General features: G+C 42.7%; 1 protein-coding gene across 1 annotated transcript in view; it reads right to left on the bottom strand.

Moving 5' to 3' along the window:
- The window catches only part of LOC140153258 (uncharacterized), a 36,612-nt gene extending 25,337 nt beyond the window's left edge, over window positions 1-11,275 (bottom strand). The window contains exon 1 of the mRNA XM_072175958.1: window positions 11,141-11,275. Within this exon, the coding sequence (XP_072032059.1) occupies window positions 11,141-11,236 (96 nt within the window). The 5' untranslated portion in view covers window positions 11,237-11,275. The remainder of the gene's footprint in view (window positions 1-11,140) is intronic.
- Window positions 11,276-12,200: the final 925 nt, after the last annotated feature.

The following is a 12,200-nucleotide window of genomic DNA, read 5'->3' as shown; positions in this document are numbered from 1 at the left end:
TAAGAATAGTGGTGTCTCGCGTCGGGACCAGATTGGATTTCTTGACGTTGATCAGAAATCCCAGGTCCCGCACCGTACGGACTACTAACTCCACGAGACACTGTGTCTCCAGCGGGGTGCGTCCGTAAATGAACCAATCGTCCAGGTAGCAACACATGTTGACTCCCCTGCGCTTCAGGTACGCTGCCACCGCCCTGACCAGGAGTGTAAACACTCTGGGGGAGGTTGACAAGCCGAATGGCAGGCATCGAAACTGGTAAGTTTGACCCTGTACCTTGAAGCGTAGAAACCTCTGATCTTGAGGTGCGATCGGAACATGCAGATATGCGTCCGAGAGATCTAGCGATGCCGCCCACATACCCTTGATGGGGCAGGCTAGCACCGGCGAGAGTCTCCATTCTGAACCTCTTGGGCCTGATGAACTCGTTCAACGGCTTGAGGTTCAGAATGGGCCTCCAGTCGCCGGTCTTCTTTGGAGCCAGAAAAAAAGTGCTCCAAAACCCCTTGGTGAAAGGGGGGCAGACCGGGACAATCGCTTGCTTCGTGAGAAGCTGAGTGACCTCTGATAGTAGTGCCCGACGCTGGGGGCCGTCTGGCGGCACTACCGTGGACCTCTGAATCGTGCAGGCGCCTGAGGGGTGGCTGGTAAATTCCAGCCTGTAACCCCACTGACCACTGACAATACCCAGGCGCCCGGTGAGATGGCATGCCATCTCTGGGCGTAATGCACAGCGTCGCCCACAGGGGAATCCCTGTGGAAGTCCAAGGCCTGCCGGCATGGACTGTCGACCGCCGTGCCCTCAGGACCGATCTGGTTTGCCACCCTTAGAAGAACGGCTCTTCTTAGGGGGCTTGCCATACGGTCCAGCACTACTCTTGCGCTTCCCAGTTTTCTTGGGAGGTGCTGGAGTAGCCTCGGGCTCGGGTGTAGTCTGTGGTGCGCGTCCTGCTGAAGCCGGAGCTGGCGCTGAAGAACGCTTAGAAGACTTCTTCTTCTTGTGCTTCTTCTTCGCCTTACTGCCCTTCCCCTTGGTCAGGGCAGCCTCCGACTTCTTCAGAGTGCTCTCATTGGTGGCCTTCTTTGCCCGGTCCTCAACCGTAGCGCAAAAGGCCTGTCCAAAGAGTAGCCCCTGTCCCACCGAGTCTGACTTCTTCATTGCATCAGCAAAGTCGGAGCCGTAAGTTGACTGGAGGGACAGACAGGCATTCTCCCGGCAGCGAGATGACATCCTATGGGCTAGGCCCATAGAACTCCCGTTGAGGTTAGCTGTTAGCACCGCTAACAGATTAACCTCGCGAAGAGTTCCGACGCGTTGCCCGTGGTCGTTCGCTACCTTCCTACCGAGGTGCTCGGCAAGCGTGGTAGCGACGCTTAGAGACTTGATAAGCGGCGTGCTCGCTATCGATGAGCTTTAACTCCTCCTCCCACTGGGGGGAGAACGACCCGTGCGCCTTGGCCGCTGGCGGCAGGCGCTTGGCAACGCCTGGATCCATGTCAGGGACCCTGAGGTAGGTTTCAGAGTCCTCCTGCGAAACACGCAGTGGAAGCGTGCAAGCACGCGGCGTCGAAGCTCCAGCGAGCCTGATAGCCCTACTGAAACCTACCCTTGAGGTCCGCCCGGGAATGCAAGTGCAGGCGACCCTTGTGTGGACGCGCTAGCTGGGCATCCTACTGAAAAGATGCCCTGGTCCTCCTGAACGGACTCCTCCTGAGAGAAAGCCAGGCCCAAACCTTGGGCCACACGGCTCATCACCTCAGCGGTGTCCTCAGGCAGACCATTGCTAGCGAGTTCCTCACGGGGAAGCGGGGGAAGGATACCTGAAGCTAGCTGCACAGTCTCATCAGACTGTGAGTCGCTACTGGTTTCATCTTCCGACTCCTTTCCCTCGCCTTCAGACTCTGACTCACTCTCTGATGAGGAAGAGATCGGACGCCGGGCATCTGAAGGTGGACAGGGAGGTGTCGCCACCGTGTGGCTAGCCAACTGAACACCAGCAGAAGAGGGAGTACTCCGCTAGACCCCGAGATGCTAGCTATAGCACCCGGGATCCGCGACGCTCTCGCTGCTGTCGCCCTAGCCATAGCAGTGTGCGGCCTACCCTGAGCTGTATCAGGGTTAGCCACTCGCCGCCGGTTGGGTAACAACTGGTGGTACTGCTTGCCCAACGCTAGGCGGCACTTGCCACGGTGGTAGACCGTGGAAGAAACCACCCTGCGGCGGATACCACGGGCATACCCTGTTGGTAGCTGACCCTGAAAGGATCCGCCACCAGGGAAACCCCATGGAACGGTAGTACCAGTACCGCCTCCCCTGTTGCCACAGAGACTGTGGTAACCAGGACGAGTACTGCGGTACCTGCGTGGTTGTAGCGTGGTGCCCGGTAGGGCTCCCGGCTGCGCACTCACTGTACCCATGCCTCACAGCGCTTCCCCGCTAGAGGATCAAGCCGCAGGTATGGGTACCCGCTATACTGGCTGTCCCTTGGCTAAAAGGAGCTTGCCTAGTATCACGGGTAGCTGAGCGTGTATACCCTCGATCAGTCACCTCGCTACCTGAATAGGCAGTATCAATCAATGGAGCCATGCTCCGCTGAATAGATAGTGATCGATCATAAGAGGGTAATTGACCCATTGACTGTAATGGATCACCCACGCTCTGCTGGCTCTCGAGGACATAAGTGGGTTGTTGATCAGCCAGGCTGTTCAAACTACCTACCCTAACCTCTTGAGCCTCGCCCAAGGTCGCTATGTGTGGCGGACCACTCACGGCAGCTATGGGCGCGCGTGCATAGTGGCTACCACTGAAGTCAAGCCGTAGCTTCGCCTCGGTAGCTGCCACTGTTTGCACTTGGGTCGCTGTCCCGTGAGAGACTGCGAGCCCAACCCCGATATAGCCGCTAGCCAGTCCCGGAGGACAGCCGGCAGCCATTCCAAGGCCCAGGGAATCACTCGGCGGTCCCACCATGGAACGCTGCCGCAGTGACAACCCCAGTTGGTTCTGCTAAGACTACACCTGAAGCGTTAGCCCGGTATCGTCTCTGCTAAACCCATGCATCGTTTCATTCGACCCTTGCGGGAACGAAGGCGTGCTGCGTGTCGTGGATCAACCCAGGCAAGCCCGGGTTCCACTGGCACGCTGCGTGCTACAGACCGCCGAGGCAAGTCCGCTGCGCTGTATGCTAGGATTCAACCCAGGCAAGCCCGGGTACCCTTGGCATACTGTCCGTCGCCCGCTACTTCCGCGGGTGCCAGCCCCGCTCGTTCGCCAGCAATAGACGGGTGTCCACCTGCAAGAAGCTCGCTAGAGATCTCACTGGTAGACTGGTACTCGCCTGTTAGGGCAAGTACCGCCCTGCTGCCTGCTACTAGCTTAGACGTTAAGTCAGTGCTTTCGCTGGCTGCTAGGCCTTCGGGCTCGCTAGCAGTCCCCGGAGGGTCCGCCTGCTTGCCCGGGACCGGCGCCCCAGAGGTTACCTTAGCGTGGCCCTTGCCGGCCTCGCTAGTACCTAGTACCATATCAATCTTACCTGTAGGCTTCTGTTTCTTAGTCTTCGCCTTCTGTCTGTGTCGAAGACCTAAACGAGCGCTACTTTCTAAATCCTCGAAGTGGATGTCCGATAAGCCTATGCAAAAGGAAGCACACTTATTTGATTTAGAGCAATCCCTGTGGGAGTAGCAGAGTGGATGCGGGTCCCACTCTGGCACAAGGGAAGGGCATGATTGACAAGGCCTAGACATTGTAGTAATCGGGAGCGTACAGCACTACCCCCGAACACAAGCTCAAGCCCAATAAACAGACCCACACGCACAGTGGCTGACGCTGATGTAGTGGTATGATATAAAAATATATATACAAAGGGATGAAAAACTGAAAACCTTTTGGGGAAGATTTGTCAGGCTGGTCCCTTCGGAAACCCACCGAACTCTTAGCAGTAACTCGTCATCAGACGCGTACTGAAAGATATAACGATAGAGCACACCATAAACATAGCGATAATCACTCACCATACATGTATACACAGTACTGTACAAACATCTATTGTAACTTACTAGTCTGTTATAGTTGTTTTACGTGAGAACAAAAAATAAAATGGCGTCCTAAGGGCGCCATTTTGAAAACGTAAAATACCGTATATGAACGGAAACACACATACAAGCTAAGTTTTTGGATCGCTTTTGTCACTTTTCTAGCGAAAAATGTCGTCAAAACTATCTCCCTAGCGACTATACTGGTTGGTTTTTACCTCAGTGTAACAAACAAACTGTATATCTCGGCCCTTTGGTTCGTAATGATACTTAGCGTTGGTAAAGAAAAATCCACACGCCTATCTCATCTAGAAACCAAGGAGGATAAGGATGATTATCGTGTGTGACGTCACCGAATGGGTGAGTCCACTCGGGGATCGGGTTTTTGTTATTTATTCATTTATGTGGGACAAAATGACTATTGGTTTTTTCCGCATCTCGGGATCGATGCAAGAAGTATCTTAATCAACATCGGAAACGGTAAGATCGACCGGTGTACTGAGTCTGTTAAAATTAATATTGTAACGGGACCGAGCTTGCCCCTAATACTTATGTAAACGACTGGTGGAGAAGACTAGCCTTCTAAACATACAAGTGGTAGCGTAGTATCAAAGACTAGAATTCTCCCCAAGATATGTGGAATCAGTGATGCAAGAAAGGAGTAGGCTAAAGGTAAAAATGAGACTTGACAATTCTGTTTTATATTTGCTTCTTTTGTTATATCTTGTATTGTTATTTTGCTTTCATATTTGTCTTATCACATCACAATTCATAAATACAAGTAAAACACTGGTAAATACACAATCTCTGTTGATGATCATGACGATATTTCCTTATTTCTCTCTTTAAAATCCAAATAAATTACCAATAAATGCTGCCGAATATACTATCTGCTTGAATAATCAAGAAGCATAAAAATACAATTTAATCAACAGAATCTGTCATCACATGACATAGTCGTAGGCTAGGCCAAGGCCTAGTAGGCCTACTTCAGGGTATCCATGCCTATACACCAAATACGAGCTTGCCATGCAACAGTGAATGCACATGAATACAGTGCATAATTTCCGATTGGACTTGTGCGTGTGTGCGGCAAGTCACTTGCCCAAATTAGGCATAGGCGCTAGGCCAAATCACCGGAGTGTATAGCCACCCTGGTGTTGCCACTATTGTGGTAGCCAAGCTGCCCCTAGCTCAATCTGAGCTCCTGAGTAGGGCGTATTTGCTTTGGTTGGCAGTGCTTACCCTGTGGTTTCCCTTTCAGGGTTCGTGGGTGGACTAATTGTCCACCAAGCAATCTGATTACTTTGCGTCGTGCACAGCCTTTATATACTCTCCTGAACGCGTTCATGGAACCTTTTAAGGCGGCTGCGTTCAAAGCGTAAGCTCTGTTACTATGGATATCGCGCAGAGTCACTCCGCCAGGCGCCACTCTCGAAAAGATTTTGAACATGACGAAATTTAATAACTAGAACTGCTAGTGTTTTTAAATCAGGAATCAAACTGATGACCCCTTTTGACCATGTAAAACATAAAAATACTCAAAAATATCTTAAAATTCTACATCCTTAAACAATTACATCTTAAATAATCCAAAGTTTGATCAACAAAATTCGTTTTTAAGGAAATTTACCATTTTTAGGAAAACTTGTTTACGCTCCCAGACGACTGATGGCCGGGAATTTCAAAATGACAAATCCAAAATTCTGTACACAACACAGGAAAACCTGAATTTCATCATGAATATTTACTCCTAGACGGTATGTAATACCTTATTTTGTTCCTGACAAAATTATTTACACAATATTATAAGATCTCTGTACAACTTCTAGCAGAATAGTGAAATTTTGAAGCCAAATTCATACGCATTTACATGACAAATTTCTCTGCCGTATTTTCAACACTCGACATCTCAGACGACCGGACTGGTCATCAAATACAAATATTTACAAAAATATACCTTGTGCAGAGCCATGCAGTCATTTTTAAATGCATAATAACAATCAAAAACTACCACGAACACGTGAGCATCGTGACTTTTCTCTAAATATGAATTTGACAAGAGCTGAATTTTCGTATCTCTGCAATAGAAAAACACACAGGAGGTAAGCTTAAAAACAGGCCAAAAATCTGAAATCGCATTTTGGCTCTCCGTTTCAATATGGACTTAGGGGCAGGGTTGTTTGATTTAAATCACGCCGATTTAAATCAGTGATTTAAATCGCGATTTAAATCACTTGATTTAAATCACTGATTTAAATCAACTTTTTCCATTTTTTACCATTTTTGATAAATTTAAGTTAATTTCTATCTTGAATTGCCTGTTTTACTTCATTTGTAATGTTTCTACACCTTTTGGATACAATTATATACCTCTATGATGTCATTTTATCTATTGCTAAAAAATCATTTTCAAGGTGCAGGTTTTTTCCCATGATTTTACCAAATTTTTTCTTTGAAATTTTCACATCTGAAAACATGTTTTGATTTTTTGTAAATACCTGATAGGATTGTGCATATGTCTAGCATTCCACTTGTCTCTTTAGACTTTATCATGGGGTATAGCAAAAAAAAAAAAAAAAAAAATCGATTTAAATTAAAAAAATCGCCAACCCTGAAAACAGTTTAAGAAGTACAATAAATAAACAAAACAGTAGGCCTACATATATGTGCTTATTAAAAACCCTCTCGTAAAACAATAGTACAAAACATGACTTGAACTTATCTATGTCATGCAGGTATTAATTAATACTTAAAGTAATCCAAGAATGTTATCTCAACATGACCTTGAAAAGTGCTGTGTCATGCATGATTAAAATGAAATCTACAGGTAAATGAGGTATACAAAATGATTGAATAAAGTTCTTCAATTGAATTTCATATTTCAATGTTGTGAACAAAGTGATTCTGTTGAATCAATTTGTCCATATCATGTTTTTTGCATTGATTGTGCCTCGCCTCTTTACAAGCACACCCCCTTTTATGATCCCAAAATTCCCAGTACCTCCAATCAGAGAGTCAAAATATGTTCTGGACCTGTAATAATATAATAATAGTAATATATAAACAATAATAATATAAAAAACATACTAAAACCGAGAATTGTCATTTTAAGTTGTCCCTGCGTTACAGTGTTCGTACGGAAACAGGACGGTTCGCACCCTTTCAATTTCGGACCCGTGCACTTTCGCCCCCCTTTCAATTTCGCACCCGTGCACTTTCGCCTCTTTTTAAACCGCAGGTAATGTGCTGCTGTTGATTGATGATGCACGATCGATCGCTTCAGCTTCAACTCCCGGCGTACAGTGGGGGTGTTGTATGTATAGTATTTGTTGACTGTTTAGTGTTGATTGTCTGTGTTTGCAGCACCGGTACTGAGTCGAGCGTGTAATAAGCATGTAGTATGTAGATGGACTGTCCGGTTCGATTGAATTTAATAGGCCTATATTATTACAATATATTAAATGTGCTTCGACTGAAGATTGGTATTCATTATGTTTCTGATTTGTTATTTTATTTTACTTAGGCCTATTTTATTTTATTTTATTTCTATTTTATTTTATTGAAGGCCTATTTATTATTTTTATTTAATAATAATTATTATATTATTATTATTATTAGAATTATGTTACCTTATTAGTACTTTATTAATAGCTATATAATTTAGTGTTAAATTATTTATGGCCTATGAAATTTATATAGGGCCTGATATTGATATGGCCAAAAATTTGATGGCTTATACTTTATAATTTTATCCCATCTTTATGTTGCCGAATTGATCTTCTTTGACATGAAACTAATGGGAAAAAATATTTAGCAAATTTCTCAAAGACAAATGCGCACAAGCAAAACAAACGCCTGGCATCAGCTTTGCGATAATGCTGTGCTGACTTTCGCCACCTTTCTTCACCGCGAGTATTAGCTGCCACTAGTACGCCAAAGCGCCGGGCGTGACATGGGTTCAATCAATGCAATGGTAGCCTACGGTGACTAGGCAGTAGCACGCATATATTCGTCCCAGAACATACCCGTATCGGATCGATTGCTTGACAAGTCTCCGACCCACGCGGCCGCAGCGGACTGTATACATAAGGTGTGACTTCTTCAACCCATTATGTAATGAATGACTTACGGAAAGCGCCGGTATGGTGTGGGTTCAATCAATGGTACCGTAAACAGACACACACAAGTGCCATATGCCTAGTAACGCACGATCGATTGCTTGACAAGGCCCATGGCCCTATGTATAAACTTGTCAAGAAATACATGCATACAAAGATATTTATTTACTGAACAATATGTTACGATTATGCATTGAGAAATATTACAATTGCATCCATATTCTTTGCCAAATATAAAATATTATTAATCAGGAAAGTTTTCTGTTGCTTTTAATGAGAAATGTAAATAATGAACCAAATGTTTTAACTTTTATGTCTTTTAATGAATGATGTATTTTGTCTGTGGTCTTAATTAATTAAATTTATATATTTCTACAAGTGTTACGTAAATTGTATAAAACAAAGAAATGTAAATACTTTTAATGAATTTTGATATATTTGATGTATGATTTTTTGATGTTTATGTTTAAAAAAATCTTACATAATATATAGGGCCTATGTATAATTCTACAAATTGTTATGTATATTGTTTTCATGACACAGGGCCCCTGTAATAGCAGATTTATCTGAAGGATAACCATGTAAAAATATGGTTTTAATAAATAACATAAGTAAATAAACAAATTTGTGGAAAAATGCTATCCAATTCTGCATTGTAAATGATTGACGTTTATATGTTCATGATTCATTTTGTTTACCGCCTGTCAATCACGGACTCATTATGACGATGCTTCATTAACACCACGGCATATCTTACGCGGTATCTTAATCCGCTAAATACTTTATGCCGACAATTTTAAGGCAGGATGTTTGAACTCGAAGATGTCAATAATGTAATAGCATGTATTTCTTAGATATTAATAAAGAGGATCGTGTAAAGGGATGACTTTCTTTTTTTTTTTATAGTGCTTTTTTTTCTTTTCTTTTTATCAAGAAAGCTGCTTTGTCTTTTAAAACATGTCTTGTTTGAATTGTTCGTTATTATTATTATTATTATTATTATTATTATTATTATTATTATCATATTATAATTATTATCATCATATTATATTTTTAAATTAAAATTGTTATTGTTATTATTATTATTATTTAATATTATTATTATTATTATTATTATTGTTATTGTTATTATTATTATTATTATTATTATTATTATTATCATATTATTATTATTATCATATTATTATTATCATCATATTATATTATTAAATTAACTTTGTTTATATGTTTTGTGTTACTTAGTGTTGGCCGATACCGATCTGTGAATCGGAGATCGGTGCCGATATGGACTGCATCGGCCTTGAATCTGAATCGGCAGATGAGCTATCAGCTGCCGATCTAGCTTACCGATCTCTGAACTTGACAGTAATTATAAAAGTACACAACAATTCTTTAAGCTTACCATTACTTTCTTATGTAACATTACTACTATTTAATGCCAATATATTTCCAAAAAACGTTGTTACGTTACCACCGCAAGAATCATGTCGTTTCATACTGTATTTTATAATATTATCCACTCAGTGACAACACTCCCGACTGTACAGTGCGTCCCTGGGAAAAATTTGTAAACACTTTAACACTCGACACGTGATTGCGCCCTTCAATGTCGGGTTTCCCAAGGTGAATTTGAGGGCATGTTATTTTTAGAATCGCGCACATTCTCGCTATTTCCTCCTCACACGACGATTTCATCTCTTAATCTCCGAACACGTGAATTCTTTCTGTAAACAACTCTGCACAACCAATCAGGATGGGAATTCCGTGGTATTCCCCAATACGTCATATGCATAAATTATTATAATATCGATGGAGCTGATTTAGCTGCAGGGTCATCGAATCAATTCGGCGCAGTGATTCGCCTAACTTATACACACGCAAATCAAAGTTGATTCGCGGAGAAGAAAGAAGAATAAAACAATCAAGAGAAATGGATTAATGATTAAACTTCCGACAATCGGAGGCACTGAGTGAGTAACGCTGGGACTTGGGGTGTAAAATGGTATTTTATTTGGGTTGATATTGACATGAAAAACCTCTAAAACGGTCATCATATTACATAGTTACAGGTTTGGGGAATTAAGCTTTGACCGTTAACATTACTGGGGCCCGACTTGAATGAACTTGTACTGGTTGTAGAATAACATTTAAGGAATCTGAATCGGGACCGGATTGGCCCGATCTGCTAATTTTCAGATCGGAGATCGGCAGATCCGATCTTGGGTTGGATCGGCCAACACTAGTGTTACTCCCCCATTGGATTTTGTGTCATACTTTCATTGTTTTTAATTTTATCCATTGCTTGTTGACACTTGTATCCTTTTGGATCCATCCTTTGGTCGTCAGTTGGAACAAATTTCCCTGTTTTTATACATATTATAATTAATAATTAAATATAAATTTATTATTATTACTATGTATTATTATTACTATTTTTATCATTGAATTATAATTATTTCATTATTTTGGGTAAGCCTGCTGCTAAAATATCTGGCCTGTAATATATTCTGAGAAAAAAAAAATCGTTCCTCTATTTTGTTTTAAAATATCCTTTCTTTCCTTCCTTCCCGGTTTATCATGACTTAATAAGTGCATGCCCGACGGCCCAGTACTATAAACATACTACGCCGCATCACCGGAGTTCAAGCAATCGATCGTGCATCAATCAACAGCATGACAGCAGCACAATACCGGGCACAATACCCGCGGTATAAAAAGGGGGCGAAAGTGCACGGGTGCGAAATAGAAAGGGGGCGAAAGTGCACGGGTCCGAAATTGAAAGGGTGCGAACCGTCCAGCATTCGTTCGTACAATACAACAATCACAGCTAATCTTAATATAGGGAAGCTTTTTAGTACTACACCTAGTACACGATGTTAGGTGCCAAATTTTGCAGAAAAGGTCATGTGTTTTAAGGATAAGCTTTGGTCTAATTTGATTGGCACACGTACCACATTTTTACAGCCATGTACAACATATAACAAGTACTTACTTGCCACAGAAATCTACACAATTGCGTATTTAGTTGCTGGTTTTTCTGCAATTTTAACCCATTCCGAAAGACTCTCCCTGCCATAAAACTCGCCATCTTCCACAGGTTTGTTTGTTGATGGTGTTGCCAGCCTGATTGCAGATGGTACTGACCAGGCTGGCGTTAAAATCCCTAGAAAATTTAAAGAGTGGAGATAATTGAATCCCATGCATACATTATTCAAAGATACATCCTTTTTAGAATAGGCCTACAATCTAGGTATGTTTTATGTTTATATAGTATTAAAGGAGTATTTCGTGATCATAGCATCCTCAATTTATGTCATTTTTCATTAGATATCCAAGAAAAAAACATATTCCCAAAATTTCAGTTGATTCCGATTTTGCGTTCGCGAGTTTAATGCATGATTATGTGTATTACATAGACAATGCGTTGTAATTTCGTTCTGGTGCACCAGAACGAAATTCAAATTTCACAATATCTTTGCTGAACGAATTAATCTGGAAGAAATATTTTGTACATAAACATTATGTAGCCAGAGGTTTCCAGTGATATAAAAATCTCAACTTTTTTTGAGAAGAGTGGGGGATGAGGCTGTGGATCACGAAATGCCCTTTTTTTAACAGCAGCATTCTCAATATTGTTAGTGATAATGGTCATAACGTCACTTTATTCATTATATGTTTTAGTTTTACTCTTTTACTTTATAAGCGCCCGGGCCCATAAGAGGCTGTGCAATAATTATGAGCCCTGGGGGAGGGTAAAATTGGGGGGGGGGGGCAAGAAATTTTTGGCGAGCCGAAAGGGGGGGGGGGGCAAGCATTTTTTGGCCAGCCGAGAGGGTGGCATGCGATTTTTGGCACTCATGTGGCGCCTTTTAAATAAAACGCTCTAAAAGGGCTTAGGAAAACAGTACGGAAATGCTCAGAGAATGATGATTTTTTTTGGCAGGGCAGCAGGCCGAGAAGGGGGGAGCGATTTTTGGCGGGCCGTTTGAAAATTGGCTCATAATTATTGCACAGCATGCCCCTAATGATTTAGGGCCTTGGGCATTGAATCG

The sequence above is a fragment of the Amphiura filiformis genome, chromosome 5 (genome assembly GCF_039555335.1).
Source record: "Amphiura filiformis chromosome 5, Afil_fr2py, whole genome shotgun sequence".
NCBI lineage: Eukaryota > Metazoa > Echinodermata > Ophiuroidea > Amphilepidida > Amphiuridae > Amphiura > Amphiura filiformis.
The sequence above is the reverse complement of the archived record's forward strand: the minus strand, read 5'-3'. Positions and strand labels throughout refer to the sequence as shown.